The sequence below is a fragment of the Callionymus lyra genome, chromosome 3 (genome assembly GCF_982586985.1).
Source record: "Callionymus lyra chromosome 3, fCalLyr1.hap1.1, whole genome shotgun sequence".
NCBI lineage: Eukaryota > Metazoa > Chordata > Actinopteri > Syngnathiformes > Callionymidae > Callionymus > Callionymus lyra.
The window spans coordinates 29,011,550-29,035,927 of NC_141820.1; the positions used below are offsets into that span (position 1 = coordinate 29,011,550).

The window sequence follows — 24,378 nt, forward strand, 5'->3', positions numbered from 1 at the left end:
TTTCAAGTCAAACTGCGATGCTCATTAAAAGCATTGAATTCTAACAGATCCATTGAGTTACAAAGAGAAGCATTTTCCAGGCATTTCCCCCCACAAGGAGTAGGTAATCAGAACTGCTCTTTGGCACATGGACATGAACAACAGTCCGGTTCTATCCTCCAACCTTGAGGATGAGGAAAAGCTAGCTTTTCATCGAATGACCTAAATTCCAGTGTGTCCAAGAGTCGGAAAGCTATATAAGTAAGCCCAAGTAGCTTGTCACCTCGGACCTGGGCACCCCTGAAAAGAAGAAGTCCGATCCATTTCTAGCAAATAAGTACCAGACCTGGAAGAGGAAAGAGTTTGCTTCACACTGGACTCTCACTTGACATAAAATGGTGCTTAATGATCTTTTAATGCAATGAACCCATCCAAATACTTTTAAGTCATTTTGAAGATATTCGATCGGAGAAGGTTCTTGGGAATAGACACAGATTTAAAAGTTGACCACATGTTTTGTCTGCAGATAAAGAAAATTGTTCAAGCCTAAAGAATGTAACTTTTGTTAATAACTGCTCATTTAAAAAATGTTCTTAGGGAGAGAAAGGTCTTCCTGGTCTGAATGGTGAATCTGGGAAACCCGGGATCTGCGTCAAAGGAGAAAAGGTAATTCCACTATAATTAGAAATCTGATATAAATATGGTCAATACACTTTAACTCATTTAATAACTTTAATGAACTTTAAATTTAACAATATTTATATTGTTTTTCCATCCTTTAGAGGACCGGCACCAGCTTTTTCTTAGATATGTCGTCATAAACCATTTAAATCCTGCTCCAATTTCACTGAAAACTAATGTTTTCCCAAAGGGTGAACAAGGAGAACGTGGTCCAAGAGGTTTCTTAAGTCCTTCTGGCCCACATGGACCTCCTGGGAACAAGGTAAATTACTGCTATTAAAGACAAAGAAAGTATAGTGATTTTGAGGGGACTCTGCAATGCATACATAAATAATGTTCCAGCTTTCTGGAATGAACTCTGAATGAAGGTCTATTGTAGAGAACCATAACATTTGACCAGAATCTTCCTTTAGGTGAAGAGGTTCCTATCATAGGTCAATGGTACAATGAGGACGCAAGGAAGTAGTCTGCATCTTAACACCTAGCATCCTCATAGCTGAACATTGTCATTATAGCATCATTGTTCGGGTACAAAATAACTTCCAACCTTTGTGTTTAGGGAGAGCCGGGCAGGCCTGGGAGTACAGGATTATCTGGGTCAGCAGGACGTTCATTATCGGGTCCAAAGGTGAAGTCTGTGAAAAGTTATAATTGCAGGTAACATTTCCAAAGTAAAATCTCTTGTTCAATAAATAGGGAGAACCAGGGCCAATAGGACCTGTGGGACCCGCCGGTGATCCTGGTATAGGGGATATGGGACCCAAGGTAAGGTGTGATCTAATGTGTAGATTAAAAACAAATCAAATTTTCATTCATTTTTGGTTTTTCAATTGCAGATGTTGTAGAATGAACTCTCAAATTTTACAAAGATCTTAGTTTTCTCATTGTCTGTCTTCAAGGGTGCTAATGGGAAAACAGGTCCAATGGGTCAAACAGGTGAAAAAGGACAAGGTCTTCCAGGACCACAGGTGACAAAGAAACCTAATCCTGTACTTTTTAAAATGTTAATGACGGAGGTGTTCATGACTAGGGGTTGCCTGGTATCCAAGGAGTCTCAGGAGAAATGGGGCCAGAGGGTAGAGGATTTCCTGGAACCAAAGTATGACATTTTGTTTTTGTTACATACATTTATGATTGAAATCACACACACATTGGTATATTCCATCATGTTAGTGCGTACCAATGTTAAGTCAATTGAAAAATATTGAATCCTATTTGTCTGGCAGGGGGACAGAGGCCTACCTGGTCGCATTGGCCCTTCAGGTCCTCCAGGATTAGGGTATTATGGGCCAAAGGTCAGTTTATGTTTGATTAAAATGTTTAATAATTTAATTCAGCACAAGTTATTATAATTATTAAAATAACTTTACAGGGTGAAGATGGGAGGCCAGGCCCCAAAGGCCTTGAAGGGGTTTCAGGTGCTAGCATCCTAGGCTTGAAGGTAGGGTGACACTATTTGCTGTGGGTGGAAGATGGTTATGCAATTATTTTCATAATATCCAAAGTAAAAGCACGAATATGTTTATTTCCATGACCAGGGTGAAGCTGGCTTTGAGGGGCCGGTAGGAACACGGGGCCCACCAGGAGATGGTGTTCCAGGCACAAAGGTAGTATTAGTTTGTGGTTTACGCCAAGACTAGACTTTAAAAACAAGAATGATGATGCTCATGACCTGATTTACCAAAACTTGTTAACTGATTGGAAACTTCAATGACGATGTCAGGATTTGGTGTCCACCACAAAGTAGCAAAAAGATGTGCAGTATCTTCCTGTCTGTAACTGTTTAAGCGTAGTACCACAAAGTGATGATGGACTCCATAATTGTATGTGTTGTGTTCAGCTGTGAACATTGTCATCATTGCTGTTAGATGTTGGATATCAAAAGCCATGACCTCAACACTACTACTGTCATTGCTATTTACACAAGTGTTGCTAATTATTTGGAGGTACTTGACTCTTCTGTACTCTCTCGGCATGCCGGTTTTCATGTTAAACTCCAATTCAGACCTTCTTGTTCCCATGTGTTTAACATATTTCCCACCATATTTCCACCCTGGCAGTGATGAGAAATTGCTTTAATATCAGGCAGTTGTAGAGCCAGCTCAAGAGCTACTGTTCACCGTTCATTCCTTGTTGTAGTTATTACCAAAATATATCATGAATATTACACTCTTGCCTGTGCTATTCAACAAGCATGCATAAAACAAATTGTTTTATAGATCAACTATCTATAATATATGCAGGGTGTACAAGGGCCCCCTGGAGAGAAAGGAAAACCAGGAGTTAAAGGAGACCTTGGGAAACCCGGATCAGCAGGACCAATGGTAACATTGACACTGTGTGTAAATAACACCACACTGCCTTTAGAGCGCATGACAAATGATTCATTTCTTCAGCTGATGGATTGTTATCTTGGGTGAAGTTCAGAGAAATGTTTTCAAAGGGAAAAGATGCGTTTGCATGAGCTTCGTGTAGTTTCCGATCCATCACATTTTCCTCTAAAAAAATTAGCCAACAGTTGAGCTCACTTCAAATGAAAGTTAATTAAAAAAAGGCCTGAGAATGCAACTCTGAGGGCTACTTTGTTTCATTGTTTAAGCTTTTCTTATTCTCAAAATGGATGTCAACATTATTATCATATTAATATAATAATAAAAATAATAACATATTGCGGTGTGTCTTTTAATGTAGACATTTAAGGATTCAAGAGCACATTTGTAATTTTTGTAAAAAATAATTATTATTTAATATAATTATTTATTCTTGTATCTTTTCATCTCAGGGAGATGCTGGAGAAAAGGGAGGACCTGGGCTGACCGTGAGTGAGACCATTTATTGTTTGCTGTTCAAGACATTAAAAAATGGATGTACATTTTTTTTTTCCTGCACAGAGAGAAGAAGCCGTTAGAATAATAAAAGAAATTTGTGGCAAATGATGATGTCAATAAAAGTGTTTTGATACTAAACTACTGTGTGATCTGAATGTTTGTAGAGAACAATTATTATAATATAACTGTATAGATTATATAGTAAGAGTGCATAGAAACAATTTCACCTTGTTTTGAAAAATAAATGAAAATAAAACTGCAGGACTACCAGCACCCTGTTCTAAGTATGGAACATTTTTCATAAAAAATAAAAAAAAACATTTTTTAAATATATTAATAAATATTGTTTTTACTTTTTTTCCTTGGATCTAAAGTGAAAACACAAACAGTAATAATATCACATTATTTGGCTTAACATTTTACAAAAGATAATAACAGACAGATATCATTATCGCAGACGATAAGCAGAAAATGAGAAAAAATAATAATAGAACAAGTTGCCTCATTAACAATTTACCATTAGTTGACAATTCATGAATCATCTTCTTTTTTTTTAAATTTGAAGATAAACATTATCTAGTATTATTAACCACTAAATCTATTTTTCTGTGTTTAAGTACAAAAATGGTGCTTTTAAAATATTAATAATAACATCATTTTAATTATTAAATAAAGCAAAAACAATGAAACCTAACGCGCATGCGCGATAATGGATCCAATTACATGAGCAAGCGTGTAGTAGGAAATGACGTCACACCTGCGACCCAGTGGCCGAGGTAGCAGATCCGGCGACGTGTGTGAGCAATGTTTACTTCTGCCTTGCATTAGGTCAACTTTTATTCGCTATAGGAACAAAAACAACCGGCGTCGTCACTTGAATGGCGGCTGCTAGTCATGTCTCCAGAGTCCGCTCGTTGTACAAGAGGGTTCTGGTCCTGCACCGGTTCCTGCCGATAGACCTGCGAGCTCTGGGGGACCAGTATGTCAAAGACGAGTTCAGGAGGCACAAGGACGCGTCGCAGGAGGAGACGCGCGGCTTCATGCAAGAGTGGGAGGTAGTTTTTTTTATATAGCGCCTGTTTTTCATTGGAGTTTTATTTTCATAAAGTAACGAATGTCAAAAGCCCCTGGAATTATTAAAACTACTTTAATGTCTTACACAAATATAGAATGTAATTGTTGTATAAATAGAGATTATTATTATGTAAGTGATATTAAAATAAGCCACTATTATTGTTACCTGACTTGTTCCAGCAGTGCTGTTCTCTGTGTTGTCCACACATGTATACTGTGGTGATGATGACATCACATTATCAACATGTCTCCTCTCACCTAAATAAAACCCCTCCAGCAGATCCTGTATCATGACAACACCTTGGGTGATCCAAAATATTTTCATGATTGAACAGGTTTGATCAAACTTATCACGACGTGTTGATCTGTAAATCATATTAAGAGGATAACATCAACAGTGTTTAGACTCATTTGTATTCAAGACCTGTTACTGTGGATTAAGCGATCCATTGTAGTTTCTGTCATTTTGTGTCAATTAAGTGAAAAAATTACATGAAATTACCGAATTATTTTGGTTAGGCCTTTCAAATGTAATGAATGTACGGTACAGGCCAAAAGTTTGGACACTCCTAACGGGCTCATTCAAAGTTTTTTTTTACTTTCCTGTCTGGCTGATCTTTGATTCTTAAAGAAGTGACGGTCACTGGTTTCTCTTAATGTAGCTTAATGAGGTTCATAATATGAATTCTAACAGTTGTCGGCTGTGTTTCTGTCTCATGCACAACAACTGATTCCAACTCTATTAAAAAGTTAATTACACAAAGTGACAGAAAAACCACATCTCAATGAATCAAGAAAAGGCTAATAGTCTGGAAGGAATAATTTTAAAAAAAGGCATTTGCTTTGAAGAAAATAGAATAGAAGACATGTTTTCAGTTATTTCACACTTGTTTGTTAAGTACATAATTCCACGCGTATCATTCATAGTTTTGATACCTTTAGCGATAATCTTCAATCTAAATATTTATTAAAAATAATGGTTAAGCATTGAATACGAAGGTGTGTCAACTTTTGGCCTGTACAAAGAGCCTGGTTTATTATTATTATTTTTTAATGGTCTCACTACTTTCTCTTGCTCGCGGTAACGTAACACATTTAATATATTGAATTTTTGTCATTTATAATTTGACTTGTGTTACTATCCTAATGTAATAATAAATAAAGTATGATTTCATTAAAATGAGTTTATGTTGAGATAATCTTATGGTTTAACATGTACTGTATGTACAAAACCTAAGACTAGTGGGCCAAATCAGGCACACTGACTGATTTAAGTATGGTTGGCTCGAAAGGTAGATTTATGTTTATGTTAATATTGTGACCTTTAAAGAGTGTTTTCTAGATAAAATGATTCCAACAATAACTCATGTTGATGGCAAGGAATAAAAATGCAATATTTAAATTCAGACTCAAACTTCCTGTTACTGACAGTGTGGTAAATAAATGAACATTTAGTTTGGCTTGTACCTTGTATTATCACAGATGTTACAGACGGTGCCTAAATTGAAATTCTTCTCATCGGCCATATAACATATACAGATTAATTAATCATTATGTCAACATTACATAGTGATTTTATATATATTTGGAACCTTTTATCTGAATGATAAATACACAGAAAATCCATAGCAATGTTGATTGAACATATATATATATATACCCCCCCAGGTATATATATATATATATATATATATATATATAAAGGAATTTTTAACACATGGTCTCGTTCTCATTCACACACTGCCCCCACGTCTTCCTCTCATTTACTTGATTTGTTATACATGGATGTGTTCTCTGGACACTCTTGCTACACATCTTAAACGCCTGTTCGGCATCTGATGTAATCTCAGGACAATGCAGAGATGCATGAAGGAGGGAATTCAGTGATCCTCTCCAGCCAGAGTTGATCCTTCTCATGCAGGAAAAGACTCGCTCACTGCAGGGTTCTCATCAGGAATACAAAAATCCTTAATACCCGTTTCCTTCCCTTTGTTCTGACTCAACGGCAGACGAGAAGAGGCTCAGTATAAAATCAATTCATTTGAATTAAAAACCTTGTTGCGAAGCCCTAATAATTATTATTTAAAACGATGAATTATTTTACATTGCCATTGTTATTTGTGTTGCTTTAGGATTATTCTCATTACGTTTTATTTTCTCATGTCTTCCTAGAAAGTTGAAAACACGGTCCTGCTGATAAAATGATTCAAACCTGTTCTTTGTATTTGTCGCAGAACTACAAGGTGACCCTGCAGTCTCAGGTTTTGGAGTCGATGGTGAGCCCTGGTGGTCCCGTCAAGTTCGGAGCTGAACTGCCCGAGAGGAGACTGAGAGACTTCCAAGACGAGCAGATTGGTCAACTGTATGAGCTGCTGCTGGAATCAACCAAGCCCAACAGACAGTTTAATATCCAGGAGGAAACAAAGTGAGACAGTGGTTTTGGCATCAGGATCAAGAGCTTCCATTAATCGTCGGATGTATTTAAGTGCTGTGTAATATCTCTGTGTTCTTTGTCTGTGCTACCACGTGTGACACTAATGGTGCTTTTAATGTCTGCATTAAAAAAAAAGACGCATCCTTGGATTTCTTTTCTCTGTATTTATTCCAGCCGGTAATTAACGAACCATTCGGCAAAACATAAAAACGACAGAACATAAAAGCTAGGAGATAAAATGACATGCTACATATAAAATCCTTCGCTGGAGTCAGTTTTCTTAATGGAGCTTCGTACACTGCCCTCCGTCGTGGACTGGTCAACAAGTCTGTGCGTCCACACTCCCCATCCCTCCACACCCAGCCTGAGGCTTGTGTAAAGTCTTTCTGGCAGGTCTGCTCTCTTTATGACCCCCTTTGTCACGAGGTAAAAATAAATCTCAACGTGGAATTCAATGAAAACAGTCCACTATTTTGAAAAAAAAATGCAGCAAGCCAGGAGGGGGAGCTAAAACAACCAGAATCTGATTATTCAAGACATTTAACTGGATCACTTTCCATTTGTCTTTCCATCCGTCTTGTCCGCAATCTTCTCAAGCACATCCACCCAGTAATTTTTTTTCAAAGGTTTGTCTTCTCGGGTACACCCTAAGGAATTTCTGTCCATTTTCTTTTAATGAAAGGTCTTAGAGAAGAGATGGCGTGACCGTCACGCTGTCCACTTTCTTTACCCAGCGCAACCCAGCAATCGGCATAATTGAGAAGTCGATTCCTATGTAGTGGTCTTAGTCATTGACAATATGTCAGTCCTGGACGATAGATCCACAATTCCACTTAATCCAGTTAAAGGCCTTTGCCATTACTTTAAATTCAGAAGCAGTGACTGATGCGTCGTCACACATAGAAACAAGAGTGCGACTGTGAAGCTTGATTGGGATATTCCTGTGCTGTGTCTCAAATCGCATACTAGCGTACTCAAAGTTAGTATTTTTAGTGCGTTAGTGCGTCTCAATTCTTAGTATGCAAAATTTAGTGCGCCATGCACACTAAATTGGCGTACTAACACGCCCACAAAACTGAGCATGGTTAAATGGACACTATCCACCCTAAACAGCCGCCATCTTAATGACGTTTTAAACGGAAGTTACGTCATATATAAATGCATATATATGAATATACTTACAGGTGCATTTTCAGCAGCAGTAGAAAGATGACACGTCTTCGGTGCTGATACCAGCTTAAATATCTCGTGAATATTTAGATTCTCATATTTTTTCTTTATTTCTTTTTCCAAAGATGCAAAACGTGCTGCCAGCAGGTGTCGGCGATAGCGTTCAAACAGCTGCTTGAAACATCGTTAAATAGAAGTAGAAGAAGAAGCTGTCATGTGATTACCGGTTAGTGTGTAGCAGCAGTGTTTGATTTTAAACATACTATCTGTGGAGAATTTGCGTTCTAGTTAGTACGTACACTAAACTGATGCATACTAACTTCTAGTATACTAAGAGAAGTATGCGGTTTGAGACACAGCACTGGTGTTTTCTGTGCCGTTGTGTACGTTCATTAGCTGTGAACTATTACATAGTGGTCGGTTAGTGCTACACGCCCAGATGTTCAACAACATGACCAGCATTTTGAAAGATGATTAGATTATCGTTGCAAGGTAAGTGTGAGGAACATTAACAAAATACTGTCAGGAAGACGAGACGCATTAGTTTGTTTACAACAAGAAAGCACTCACTCCATCACATTAACACACCACAGGTGCCATAAAGAATTTCTCCTCCGGCGATCATTAAAGTATCTATAATCTGAAAATCACAAAATCGCTCCCCAATCATTGTTGTTGCTGCGAGAGCTTAAATTCTGACTTCAAATTTCCTCAAAGAGACTGACCTTAAGCAAATGTTTGTGTGTTTGTTGTGAGTGTAAAGTGTTGCCTTTCAAGCAACACTAGCTTTTCCAGCTAAAGAACGGTAAACCCTTTGGTAAACAGGGCAGTTTTCAACTTGTCTTTAGACTCAAGACCTATTTCATATTCATCATCTCTTTCACCATGAGTACTGATCACCAGAGCCGTGACATTCATTACTTCTGCTCGATCTACAGGTCATGTTTAAGCAGACAGTGTCTCTCGCTATAGGTGCAGTGAAATGCGCTTCCCGTCTCGATAAACCGATCAGTATCCTGGTGGATGTCTCCCTGTGGCATCAGTCCAATCATTTCCTAGCGTGGCCCAGAAGCGTTCACATATTGGCAGATCCGCCTGTTTGTTCAATACCATCTTTTTCTCTGGACTCATGGCAGGCGGTTGTGTACTCTGAGCCACAGCTAAGTCCACTGTCTCGGATGAGATTTAAAACTAATATATATATATATACTCAACAGCGTTTATCTAAAGTGCTGAACAACTTTGTCTTCAACTCTCATTCAAATACACAGATAAGTTTAACATTTTTGGGAGTTAAAAAGGTTCGTTTATTTGACTAGTGGTAATAACTGATGATTAATACTCAACATGAGTCGTTGGATTGACATGGAAGGGAAGGCTGGTGCAAGTTATTTAAGTTAAGGTTGAATAAAGACTACCTGATCACTATTATATTTCATATATTAATGCTTCAACCATGACCCAAACTTAGAATGGGTAAGATCCAAGATAATGGAACTACAATGTTCCTTTGTGTATTAAACTAGATAAATGCTTTTGTTGCAGTTTCTGGTTTTTATCTGTTAAATAGTTAAATTTAAATAAAGTTAAATAAATTCTCTCTGTACTACACTGTCTCTCACCTACTGCTATTAAACAGTTTGGTGGTCATTGTGGTAAAATTGCATAATGAAGAACATTTTTAAAATAGTAAGTAGGTAATTTATATTTAAAGGGTCACAAAGCGCTTAAACAATCAAAACAATACTCAATAAAGTATATACTTTAAAGATCAAGATAATACTGAGAACAACACAGGAGTTCCAGAAAATCAAGGTAAAGCCTAGTAGCTTCAGTGTTCTACTAAATGAGTGATAACTAATTGAAATTAAACTATAATTACAGAAAGAATTAGGGAAAATAATAACGTTAAATTTTACAGCTATAAGGTGTGGACGGATAAACTATCGAGAGAAAGTCTCCCCTCAATTAAATGTGTTGGTCATGAAGATGAACAAACGATCACTCTGATAAAACTCAGGGACACATGACTTGAATTATTATATTACTGTGTGTCATTCTGTGACATTCATTACTGTGTGTTCATTACTGAGAAATACATGAGAATTTTCCAAAAATAGATTTTTTGTGTTCAGAGGAAACACTAAACAGAGAGCTGATAAATCCCACTAAAACTAGCATTGATTTTTAATGAGATGGACTCAGCAGGATCAATAAACACTTTCTCGGCTCTCAGTTGTGGATGTGTGTGTGTCTCCGGCGGGACACGCCGAAGAATGGGATCTCGGCTGGCGTCTCATTAGCCTCACAATTACGGCTTCACCTTAGAAGACATGAGACCAAATCAATAACCTGACAAAGGTGGCATCACACGCCCGGCGTGAGTACAAGTCACTCACGGAACATTCCCGAATGTGCTGACCTTCTGATCTCTGTGGAAAAAGATTTTTGTTGACCAATTTCTGCAATCACAGAACGGAAGGAATCATCGTGATGTGGAGTTAGTGGCTGTCAGAGCAGGCAGGGATTCAAATGAAGGGATCAGTTGAAGTCTTTGTTCTTTCCAGATACGTTTTAAAGAAGTCTATTAGGAACACTCAGTTCCTCAGATCCATTATATAACTGCTCTCTGAGTTAATTTCTTATGCTAAGAAAATCTGATTAGATGTCATGGGAAGTCATGACTCAGGCCAGATTAAAAGGAGTGCTCAAATGTGCCTTTATGTGAATTCCATTTAGGAAATAATGAAATAAGGGAATTGATCATTTTTGTTTTATTTAACACGGAAGCTTCAGAGAAATGTTAAGCTCTTTATTTAAAATGAGCGACAGGATTCAGTTTGCTAAAACTTAACAAAGACGAATAATAAACTTTTAGGATTCTTGGCTAAATGAATGTCAGGCCGTCTCCGGGGAACAGGGTGTAGGTGGAGCGTAATAAATTACTGCTGACTACTAATTTACAAGCCAAAAAACTCTGTTCCCCATACTTTGACGAGGCAGCCCACAATTTAAAATATGTTGATTTCTCATTTGCATTGTCTGATGGGCACACTCTGAGTCACAGTTCAAGTTGTGTCTACGGAGCGCCCTCTTCATGAAGTCGTCCTGCAGCAGATGATCGAACACGTCCTGTTTGACAGCAGCGCCTGACAAACGCCCTCCTGCATCTTTGGTTAATGTGGTTAAGTACTAATGGGGGTGCCAAAAATCCAGGTACCCGATGGTTACAAGATCTGGTCTAGTCTGGTTAGTGCGACTTCACTAGTCCATCCAGGATGTACCTGGAGACTCAACTACGGGTGACCATTAGGTTTGGGACTGAGACAGGTTTAGGATGTTTAGGTGTTTTTAAGAGATGTGCAATGGCAGAAACAACTACACTACAGGTCCTGAGCATTAGTGTTTTCATGACAGCTATAAGGGTCTCGGCGTCTTCTCCTCTACTTTTGCACAGACTCAGTGAAATGTCTGCTCAAACTGTGGTATGTTTGGTGCTTGAGATGATTTGTTTTGAGTCCCTGGTTAATGTTGGAGAATCTAAAATATTTACAGTTTTTTTTACGGTGTTTGTTTATTGTAAGTGTAAGGCAAAAGTCAACTCTTTAAGAGGGCGTGGCAAACCGAACAAAAATAGTTGCCAAATTTAACTTTGATTTTACAAATAAGTGTTTACCTCATGGGAACTTTCTTATGATTCAATATTTTTTAAAGGAGAAGTGTAATGAAGGGTTTTTGGAAGTGGTTTTATAGGGGGGTTTAAATAATATCTAAACTAAGAGCCTATCAAATCTGCGATCTGAAGCTGAGCCTTCTGGCTAAACCAGGGCTTCACACTGAGGGGCAACTCCTGGATTAACAAGTTCCTAGATTGTCCACTTGAGGCTGGCTACAGAAAGACTTGAATGGCACAACCATCGGGGAAAAAAAACACTTCAAAAATGATATTTAAAGCTTCCTTTGACTATTTATCAACACACACTGTTTAGGGGGTCGCTTTTTATTTCTGAATTTGAATATTAACAGGTGTGTTTTACCAAAAATTGAGTACAGATTAGCCAGCCTCAACTAAATAGGTGTAATTACATCACACAATTGATTGATAGACCTTTATTCACGTTGGGGAAATTTGAGTAGTCACTGTTTACAAGAAATGGCTTTAAACTTACATACTATTATATTGAGACATACACATATTCAAAAATAATAACCAAAAACAATGATAAAATAAAATAATAATGGGAAGAAAGAAAATATAAATCATAAAATAAGCCCAAATATTGATAAATAATAAATATAATTACACATGCACAAAGTACAGAGGTACAAAAGTGGGGGAGGCAGTAATTAACACCAATTTAAAAAGTATATATTTCATTGAATAGCATGACATGTACAGGAAGTCTGGACAGTTCACACAACTTTTCCTCTTAACACGAGTCTGGCTAAACATAAGACTACAATTTCCTGAAGGAGATCTCCAGAGGGATCAATAAGGTTTATCTATCTATCTATTTCCAAGGCAGCAGGGATCGCGGCTTGGCTTCAAAACTATGATCAGGTAACAGATTTATAAGATTAACAAGTTATAATGTGGTACTTTATTCTTGACATAGCAGGATTGAGCAATAGAAATACCTGGTGGTAAAATAAGTGAGGATGAATAATGTTGTTGTTAGATGATTGAAGATGCAGAAAGATGCTTAAACTTTATTCACTTAAACTGTACCTTTCCTCAAAAAACTCCACCACAAAAAGTCCTCCAACATTCCAGCCTTCTATTGTGAAGAGGTATGACTCGGCTCAGGCAGTGATCCAAAACTCACATAAGCAAAGACAATGTTAAAACGTGAATTGGCTGCACAAACATCACTGAAAGAATAATGATGGAGGACTGTAGCGGAAAAGACAATCTGACTAAAGGTTAATGAAGACAAGCTTAATATACCAAATTAAAATGGAACCGCATGAGTAGTTAAAGACGTTGGTTAGAAGGGAGAAAACTGCCATCACCTTAACCTTTGTGCTATCTCTGGGTCAAGATGACCCGGAGGCCGAAAACAAATTTGTTTCACCTTGACCCAGAGTCAACACAAAGGATACCACAAACACATTTGTTTTCTAAAATGCCTCAAAGATAACACATGCGTTAAATATTTATTTTTCGAGTGAACAATATTGATAATCAGGAAAATATAGCAAGAGCAAAAAAAAGGCTGAATTAAATACAGATAAAAGCAAAAATTGCTTTGGTCAAAATACTAAATGCAACCTTATATGTTCACATTTTATTAGTGCTGTCACTTTATATTTTGTTTAAACCCTGAAATGTTCTTTTCTTACTTGTTGACACATTATGTTAATATATTCTTTCTATTGAAAAGTTGCATTAAAAACGGGAAAATAGCCAGTCCACTGTATAAACATTTTGTAAACATTTCCATCTTCATGTTTTCTGCTGATGCCACTACAGCCTTTTCTTTAGATGTAGTCCAACAACAAGCCTCTTTATAACAGAAGCATCTTGAGGTGTTACCAAGGCTGCTCAACCTCCATCAGTAAAAAAAATTCCATTCAAATGATTCCAATGTCACTCGCACAAGCTTGTTAAATGAAGCCCTTCAATAATCAGGTCCGCGCAGCCTTGATCTCTCAGAAAATAAACAGGAAAATCTGTTGAATCCAAACAAATCATCGTTTCATGGCCAAGAACCGTCAGGATTGGATGCATGTTTTTTAAATGCATTTAGAGCTTCCAGTGGTGCTTACAAATTGTTTTTGCATCAGAGTGAAAGAGTGAAGCTGGAAAATACATTAATTTGCTAGATAATTTACAACTCCTCAAGGTCACACAGCAACCTGATCTATCAGCATTTCAGTTTTATCATCAAGGACCACCAGATTCTGGGAACAGACACACAAAAGGAGAACATTAATTTGATCTAGACGTGATAAAATAAACATATTCCTGCACCGTTCCACAAGCCAGTGTATGTTCCACAAAACAAATCAAAGTGTAATCATTAGACCAGTTGTCCGGCATTGAAGAATAATTATATTTATATAATTTTCTTTGTTTTGTTCACGCTAGTGAAAAATAGTATGAACCTTTTATATGAAGTAGTATTTGTAGTATCTGCTACCTGTAACAGGTAGTGATGGTCTGATGAACCTTCATGAAGCAGTGTCATTATTTAGAGTCCACTAGATGGCGGTCTCTACGCTATTTTCCTTTGTTTTGAACAACTGTTCTAATGAAAGGACACTTTTCAACTGATGGCGCCACCTACTGACCTCTAAACAACATGACACTGAAGCTTCATCAGCCCATCACTACCTGTATCCAATGCCTGAATAGATAAATACTATGTTCATCAAACAAATACAGGTTGATCCTTGAATTACCACTGTTCCAACCGTCCTTCCTCTGGTGTGGAAGTGATTGAGAAGTCTTGACTTGGTAGTGATGCACTAAATCAAGAGATTAAATAGCAGAATGTGCCATCTAGTGGGCTCTGGGAAAAATGACGATGCTTCATGAAGCTTCATCTCAACATATTTCCTACTGTAATAGGTCTTTTTCCGTGTCGCGATGTCTCTAAACCGTAACTGTTTTGTTCACCAACATCTTTCTAACATGACTGTATTACAAGGAAACTAATGCTGTATGTTTCTTTAAGATCCTCTGCAGATTCACTAGCATACCTCTGCCTTTGACTAATATGCAAGGACCGACGTTAAATATGAGTCATTGAGTTGTGGAGGCATCTGTACAAATCTATGAATCGGTTGAACCGCTCACAAAAACTAAATGTATTGAAGAAACTGACCCTAATCACCAGAACTTGCTTCACCGAGGTAAGTAACACATGTATGAGTTGAGGGTCATTTTCTTTAGCTATTGAAGAATATAACTGAAGGAAAAAAGCTACAAAAGGAAGACAAGTCTATGCTGTCTGGCTCTTTGTCGTGAGAAAAGGGTACCTGAGTAGGTCAGTTCAGGGAGTTGATCTTCAATGGCTTATGTGCTTCATTAGGCACAGAGGGATGTCGGTGTTGTTCTGCTCCTCAGGCAAGCGTGAACGTACTCTCTAATAAAGCGCCGCATGGATCCCAGAGCAGTGATCAACACCTCAGATCTGCCACTGACACCATAAACTGTCAAGAAGAGGGATCAACACTTTTCCCTTCAAAAGTGAGTTAGTCTTAGACTTAGAGGGTAAGAAAAAGTCCAAATATGTGGTCAAAAGATCCCAGTTAGGCTAAAAACACTAAAAAGTTATTGTCAATCGGAGATCCAAAAATGACCAAAAGAAGTTTTATCTTCTTTAACTCTGGGTTATCTCGCTGGCTTAACCCGGCTATGAGGGATTTTAATTTCTTTTACTATCACTATGGGGGCTTCTCTTTTTGCATTTAGGCTCATCTTGAACTCCAATTTCCTCGTGCAGAGTTCCAAATGATCCCTTCTGCCGGAGGGCAACGGCATTGTTCTTGTGGACAATAGCTTAAAAATAAATACTCCTGTTTGTGATCTTGGCACAATAATTGCCACGTTGCTCGGCACATCTCAGCAAGTCTTTTCCGCTAAGTACACGACGGAGAGCCTCACTGTGGTGGTCTTTGTTGTAACTATAAAAGCCAAAACTACAGTTTAAAGTGAAATGCTGAAATTGAAATTACACATTAAAAAGAAATTTTGAATTTGGATTTCAATTCATATAAGTCATTGTTGTATGACTGGGTTAAACAGCTTAAGCTAGACTAATGATTTGATTGAGTTTTGCCACAAACGTGGTGACATGAGGCACTAAATATGGCTGAATGTTGGACTAACATTTTTGATCTAGTCCATTTATGAATCTAACAAATTAAGTTTTTAAAGCCTCAATTGATTGGACATCCATGATCGCAGTGAATAGGGGTTAGCTTGTGTGGCTTTACTCCGGATTGAGTACTCAGCAGCTGAGAATATGGAAAAAGAATGAAATTATTGAATGGAATCATAGTTCAAGCTGAGGGTGAAACTTGAAATAAATCAATAAGGTACTCCCTCCCTCTCTCTCTCTCGTCTTCTCTCAAGAATGACCCTGTCAGTATGCGTGTACAAAATACATCTCCAGTCAATTTGGATTATTTCATAATTTAAAGACGTGTTCTCATTGTGTCTCGGCAAAGTGCTTTTTTGGCACCAAAGAAGAACAGCTACACTGCCAATACTCTATTTGAGTGCTGAGAATGAAACGCTTCGCCTCGGCTGCCGGATGTAGCTGAGAATGTTGGTTTCAATTCTAGAGTCGTCTCTGATGTCGCAGACGGGACGGTCGCTACATCCTGAACTTGTAAGTTCTGGTCATCGGAGGCTGTGAAATTAAGATGAATCTATAAATATTTCTCTGACCTTTTACGAATAAGAAGTTGTAGCTCCTCCCACTCCAGGCTCTTCAACTGCAGCACTGTGATAATGACGCGCTATAGCCAGACCTTAAAATAATTAAAGATGACCACAGGAAGTGATGATCTCTGCAGTCGGTGTGAAAGGACTGCCTCTGTGCATCAGGATGAGGATGTGAGAACTAATTCATTATGGGTGGTAATGAGACAGTTCTGAGCTTTTGGTCCCATCTGGACCGTTTCTCTTGAGTAAGCTTTCAGCACTAATTAAAAGCAAAGAACCTTTTATGCCACCAATAACTCATTACTCTGAACCGCAGAACGTTTGCTAGGTAAGCACGGCACCGCAATATTGTTTTGAGTGACTCATTTTTCGGCAGTCAATTCAATTATCCAACTTGTAATTTAATTATGTGCTCTTCTGACGGAGAACAAAAAAAAGTGTGCTCTTCAAAAGCACACCCAACTCATGCTTCATCGTTCCCACGCTATTGTTCAATAATTGCTGAGTGTACTTAACATTCCCTGACCGCCAGTGGTTATAAAGGTGTTGATGCAAAGCAGGAAGACAAAGGATGGGGCATTGTTTGTTTGGCTCGCTCGGCTGCTCTTACTGTTGTTTAATGTTTGGTCGCTTGGTCTTTCCATTTCTTTCCTAAATGCACTTGTTTCTGAGAAATATGAGTCACCTCTATTGTTGTAGTAGCCTTTGAAAGCTTTGTTTGGTTAATATTTACCTTGTTGAAAAAACAAGTAACTTGAAAATGTTAGGTATTATTATAATTTTTTCTATTTTTGTATTGCAAAATTATCGTCTTGTCAAATTTAATATCATATGTGTTGGAAAGAAGGGGACTTGATTCATTAAGTCATGTGTGCTTGACCGTTTGGAACAAAAGCTGCACCATCTCAGCTCTTTGTGGACCGAGTTTGACACCCCTAGTCTAGATGAAATCTCTCCACCTGGTCCCAGGTTCGCACTGTGGTCACCTTTCACCTGCTAAAGCCCTAAAAACCCTTGTAAAAGGCGACCGGGAGGTATCCTTGAAAGATCTGAATTGGCACCATTTGGAGGGAGTAGCGACTTAACTCTGAGTGACCAGGATATGTCTGAGCTACTTAACTTATATCTTGTATAACTTATAGAACTTATATCTCCTATAGATGCTTTCAAAGTTTCGGTAATAACTTAGAGTTCTTGACCTTAGATGACTATGGTAGATTCCTACTGGCTCAGTTGTTAGTCAGTCCAACGCAACAATGGCCTAAAGGACCCACCCTTCTAACTCTCCCTTTACTTAAGAACAAGATGTGCCATTTTTGGCAACTTCTCCATTTGTCACTGACATCTGGAGGTGGCAAGCCATCACACAGGATGCCAACAGAACCACATCATTCATGGCAGCGTTGATAAATGATTTGTGGCCACCGAAGTGTATACACACTCCACCCACTCAGTCTCCCCAACACTTCTGCCTTGAAATCTTAAAAGAAGACGCTAGCCAGGAGTGACCCTGAACTCTTCCTGAATCTGATGTGAACTCCTCCGCAGAGAAAAATGCTTTCAATATCCTGCGTTGCATTTTGCATAGAGCAGGGAAAGTCATACAAGGTCCAAAAGAGAGATTTTCTTTTTAAAGATGCCACGTTTTCGTCTTTCATCGCCATCCCGTTATTTCTTTTCACGAAAAAAAGGGAGTTATTTTTATGGCTGCAACAGTGTTACGCGTCTTACCGAGCAGGCTGGTAACACGGTTTACTTTAAGTCTGCCTGAGACGCCAGGTTCGATGTGTGGGCGAAACCGTTAACGCGAGCGGACAGCGCGGCCCACTGCACTGCTGCAGCCATGTGTCTTGCGTTGTCAACAGCAATGCCCTTTGTGCTGCTGATATCCCTCGCCGAAATGGCAGATGTTAGCACCTGTGCGGTGTTGTGCCGATGTGTGTCTCTATCAAAGCCCAAGTTCGAAGCACAAAACTTCTCATCTCCCACTCACCAGTCACAACATGTGCAGTAATAATTATGGAGCTTGTAATGTCTAACTATCCGTTGTGAGTGAGACGATATCGTTCTGCACTGCCCCCCCGCCCCCCTCCTCTTCAACAAGGATATATACTGTATATATAGGGATACCCTGATGAAACTTATAAGAGCTATTATATGTTAAACAGGGTTGCCAAGTTTCAGCGAAACCTGTCATCTTTGACAATATGAAGATTTAATTATTAATGTATCTATTGTATCTATATTTTGTGGGATAGCAGTCTACATCTTCTAGAGATGTACGGCAGTCATCGATGGTCAATTAGGATAGATATTGATTTATAGCGTCATAACATGTTTTCTTAAAAAACGACATATACTCGAAGAAGATCAATGGTGTTTATATTGCCAATTTCTCTAATACTCTACATCCAAATGCCTTGTTATTTTTTGAGATAGTAGTCTGCATCCTCTAGAAGAGATATATGCCAGTCAGTGATTGTAAATCGATCTAGGACCTCTATCGTACTCATCAGTATGTGTCTGTTTTTAAAAAACTCTCTTTTCATTCAAATATTCACATTGGAAAATGTGTTTAAGCCCGCCCACTGAACACACTGGCTATGAATTCTTGCTTACAGTAACACCCACTCTGCTGTGATTGATCAAGCATCAAGGTTTCTAAAGTCTGTGGTTGGGTTAATAACTTCAAAACATCATCATGATGAGAGACTAACTCCATCTTGGAGAAGAATTCAACATTTAAAGCATGTGAGTGAGTCAGGTAAATTTGGTTTTTACATAAGTTGCAGTTAAACCCATTTTAAATGATCTGAAATCTATTAAACCTGTTTTCTAAATCTGTTAAAATCTAAATTGATTTTAAACTATCGATAAATATGTCACAAAATAATGAATAATAACTAAAAAAAACATCTTAAAAAGTACCTAGTATGACCGTGATAATGAAGGAGTAAAACAAAGACGGAGCGTTGTGATGCCTTCTTCTGAATATCGTTCAGGGAATTTACCGTAAACTTTACCAGGCACACTCCAGATTTAAGTGCGGCTCACAACTGTAGAAACCTGATAAATTGATAGCTTGACTACATTATGAAGTCAGTGCTGTTGTGTTTAAAATGTTACAACGCCCGACAAGCTGTTGTCTCTGTGTCGTATGTGTCAAGGGTTCTGTATTGTTATGAAAGATGGACGCCAAGTCCCGCCTTCTGTTGCTTCTGATTGGTTAATATTGGGTGGTGCCTTGTTTGGTTGACTAGATTTAGGCAGCTCAGGTTGTATGAAATAGACGGAAAAGAGACATTTTGGTTCTTTGCTGATGCTCAGCTCATCATTTTATATCACAGTTCAGTCTCGTGATCACTCTGTGTGTTTACATTCCTCCGAGCGCTGCGGCTCCATCTGCCTGTGAGAAGATCCACACAATGACAGCTCGACTTCAGAATCAACATCCTGACACATTTATCATCATCTCTGGAGATTATAATCATGCCCACCTGGACTCTACACTGCCTACTTTCCATCAGTCGGTGGATTGTCCCACCAGGAATAACAGGACAATTGACCTAATTTATCCCAACTTGAAGGACGCGTACAGAGCCAAACCTCTTCTGCCACTTGGAAGGTTTGATTATAACCTGGTCCACCTTCAGTCACAGTACATTCCTGTGTGGAGGACGCCATCAGAGACTGCTTTAACACCACAGACTGGGATCTGGGTTCTGCTAAAGTCTCATGGTGAGGACATCGAGGGTCAGACAGACTGTCTAACAGATTATTTAAATTTCTGCTTAGATGTTGTCGCCCCTACTAAGACTGTCCGCTGCTACCCTAATAATAAACTGTGGGTAACAAAGGAGGTCAAGGATGTCCTTAAAAGGAAGAAGGTGGCTTTCAGGAGCAGGGACAGGGACGCCATGAGATCAGCTCAGCAGGAGGACACCTACAGGAGGAGGTTGGAGGAGAAGCTGAGCTCAGAAGAAATAAGAGAGGTCTGGGATGGTGTTAAAACCATCACTGGACACAAGACCAAGGCCTCTCTGACTGCAGTGGACACGGTGGAGGAGGCAAATGGTCTAAACAACTTTTTCAACGGGTTTGAGCAGATCACCTCACCCTCACTGCTGCCCGCCTCAGGACCTGCCCCACCTTCTTGTGCCCCCCCCAGCTCCACACAACCACTTCCCAGCTTCACCTCACTCCAGGTACAGGATGTACTTCGGAGGATTCGTCCAGGGAAGGCTGCTAGTCCTGAAAAGGTGTCTGCTCGACTGCTAAACACCTGCGCGCTGGACTAGCTGAGCCGCTCCAGCATGTCTTCAACCTCAGTCTACGGCTGGGGAAAGTACCAACTCCGTGGAAGACTTCCTGTATTGTTCAAGTCCCAAAAAAGATCCGACCGAGCGAGCTGCGCGATTACAGACCGGTGGAACTGACTTTGCAGCTGATGAAGACACTGGAGAGGCTGGTCCTCAAACATCTAAGGCCACAAGTCTAGCACGCGCAAGACCCCCTGCAGTTTGTCTACCAGCCCGCGGTTGGTGTTGAACAGTGATTCCCAACTTGTGGGCCGCTGCGGTATTGCAAGTGGGCTGCAAAATGGTATTACTTTTTTTGTGGGAGGATAGATGTAATTATATAAAAATAAAAATAATAATAATAATGTTTAAGTTTAAAAGGATATTAAACATTTTCAAATATTCTTTTCATTATATTGTTTTTCGTGTTGCAACATGTTGTTATATTGTTGTCTTGTTGCAACATGTTACAGATGCAGTGTTTGTGACTGTGGAGCTTCCAATATGTTCAATAAAAAAGTGCTCTGAGAGCGCATTATAATGCCTTTGTGTTTATGGGGTCGGAGGTGGGCCGCAAAGGTTTTTGAGACTTAAAAGTGGGCCATGAGTTGGAAATGTTTGGGGACCACTGGTGTAGAAGATGCCATCCTTCACCTCCTGCATGGGACCTACTCCCACCTGGATAAAGGAAGCGGTTCAGTGAGGATCCTGTTCCTGGACTTTTCTAGTGCCTTTAACACCACCCAGCCCACTCTTCTCCAGGACAAACTGACACGGATGCATGTGGACCCTGGTCTGGTTTCCTGGCTCTCGGACTATCTCACTGATAGCTGACCGCAGTATGTCAGGCTGAAGGACATCACGTCCGACACTGTGGTGTGCAGTACAGGAGCACCTCAGGGGACAGTACTGGCCTCTTTACCATATATACTTCAGACTTCTGCTACAACTCAGAGCTGAGTCTGGTCCAGAAGTTGCTGACGACACTGCCATTGTTGATGCATCAGGGACAACAGCGAAGACGAGTACAAGAGTCTGATACGTGACTTTGTGGGCTGGAGTGAGAGGAACCACTTGCTGCTGAACGCCTCAAAGACCAAGGAGCTGGTCTTGGACTTTGGGAGGTCCAGGACAAAGCCAGTGTCCATCAGAGGAGATGAGGTGGAGATAGTTGATAACTATAAGTACCTCGGTGTGTGGCTGGACAGTAAACTGGTCCTGCAACACAGACCATGTGTATAAGAAAGTTCAGAGTAGACTGGTCTTTCTGAGGAGGCTCTAATCATTTAACATCTGCACAAAGCTCCTCTGCATGTTCTACCAGTCTGTGGTGGCCAGTGTCATTTTATATGCTGTGGTGTGTTGTGGTGGGAAGTTGTCCAAGAAGAGTGTCAACAGGTTGGACAGGTTGATCAGAAAGGCTCTGTGGTTGGAATGAAGCTGGACTCACTGGTAACAGTTGCTGAGAGGAGATCACTGGACAAACTACTGTCCATCATGGATGATGACAGTCATCCTCTGAACACTGTCATCAGTGAGCAGAGAAGCAGATGGAGCACGAATGATCCTCCCATGATGCAACACTAACATCTATCTATCTATCTATCTATCTATCTATCTATCTATCTATCTATCTATCTATCTATCTATCTATCTATCTATCTATCTATCTATCTATCTATCTATCTATCTATCTATCTATCTATCTATCTATCTATCTATCTATCTATCTATCTATCTATCTATCTATCTATCTATCTATCTATCTATCTATCTATCTATCTATCTATCTATCTGCCTTTCAATAGACGCCAATTTTTACTCATCTTTGACACTATTAGAGGCTGTCAAAGAGAGCTTCAAAATACTCTACTGGTCTGTCTCACAACATGATGGACATCCTCACACATGACAATCCTTACGTCAATGTTTTCTAAGCCGGCACAACCTGACACAGTTAGGACCAGGTTTAGCCCCCAAGGGAGGATCTTGAGCCCTTGGAGAGGTAGGTGTTGAGACGACTTAAAAAGGCTGTTAATGTCGTATTGAATTTATTGTTTTATTAGCTCACTAGTTTAATGAGAGCTGTGTTGTGTGAGCATCTACTTTAATTGACCCTTTTTTAACTGAACAATATTGTAATTACAGTTTTTCTCAGTCGCTTTGGTGCTTTTCTCACATCAGTATTAACATTTGCACAGCAGTAAGTGCATTTCTCAAAACAATTAGTGCAAACTGCAAAACCTAGTGGATAACCTGCAAAAGTACGTCACTTGCTCAAAATGGATAGTCTATTCCTTAAAAGCAAGTATTCATGTAAATAAATGCCCGTTCATTGTGTTTTCATTATGACAGTTTATTCTCTCAGTGTTTTCCAATGCAAAAAAAAGGTCAGAACTCGATGACACTACCTGAAAACGCTCAAGACAGCACTATACACTACTTGTACAGCCATTTGAAAACTACAGTAAAGTTACACATTGCTGTAGTTAGGGGAGTAAGTGAGTACAATACACTGAATACGTATGTTTCACATTTTGACTGTATACGCTCTTTGCAATTCTACAGAATTGTGCAAAAGAAAAATACATTACAGTCACTTATTTAGAACAAAAAAACACCCTTTTGGTAGAGCTGTGCACAAATATAACAATATAACAGGACAGTAAATCATTCTCATCTACATACCAACGGATATTATCCCTTGCAATGAACCTCCTCGTGAGGGAAAGTCCACCTGAGAGCAATTGTTCAATTTAGGCTACATTTCCATGAAGGAATGATAAAGAAAGGTATAAAATTTGCTTGACAGAATTTGATAACTAGTTCAACAATTTTGTATGTAAATACTAAAGCAATGAAATGAAGATTATTAATTGAATTTGGAACGACTATTCAGCATCCATAAGTATAGTTCATTTTGACTGACATGAGCAAATGACAATTTTATAAAACAGCACAGAATTGTATTAAAACAACTGATACATGTCCAAAAGCAATTGCAATTTGTTGAGAGGAAGGAGAAATTGCTACTATGATGTGCTCAAATTACTAAATGTTGCCGAGGTTGAACTAATAGTTATGAGAATTTTCATTCTGACCTGAGAAAAGCACCAAAGCAACTGAGAAAAACTGTAATTAAAATGATTGTCTGCTCTGTCCTGTCATTGCTTACATTAATATGTGGGCGTTGTATGTAATTTTTCAGATGATGCTGTGAGTAACTTATTCAATCATGTTGGTCTGAATGAGTCATCTGTATGCATTATATTACGGTAACAGTTAATTCATCATGGCCTCATGCTGTGTCTTATTATCTTTCCAACTTCATCAACACAGAGTCAGCATCAAACAGCGATACACATCAATAGACAGCATGAGAGTCACACTTAATTCCAATCACTCCTGGTGGCTGGCTCACAGAGATGATATCCAAATATGAACATAAAAGTCGGCGAAACGGCCATTTCTGTCATGGTGAGATGTTAAGGACTATCTAACGAGAAAAAACACTTA

General features: G+C 39.0%; 1 protein-coding gene across 1 annotated transcript; it reads left to right on the plus strand.

Annotated features, from left to right (window-relative positions):
* The first annotated feature begins 4,272 nt into the window (after positions 1-4,272).
* On the plus strand, positions 4,273-7,126 carry sdhaf3 (succinate dehydrogenase complex assembly factor 3). Its single transcript, XM_087785898.1, has 2 exons — positions 4,273-4,543; positions 6,797-7,126. The coding sequence occupies exons 1-2, from the start codon at positions 4,367-4,369 to the stop codon at positions 6,989-6,991; spliced, it is 372 nt and encodes a 123-aa protein (XP_087642024.1). The 5' UTR covers positions 4,273-4,366; the 3' UTR covers positions 6,992-7,126.
* The last annotated feature ends 17,252 nt before the right edge of the window (positions 7,127-24,378 follow it).

Coding starts and splice junctions, on each gene's coding strand:
- sdhaf3 (XM_087785898.1), top strand. CDS start 4,367: ATGGCGGCTGCTAGTCATGTCTCCAGAGTCCGCTCGTTGTACAAGAGG. Junction 4,544..6,796: donor GCTTCATGCAAGAGTGGGAG/GTAGTTTTTTTT, acceptor TATTTGTCGCAG/AACTACAAGGTGACCCTGCA.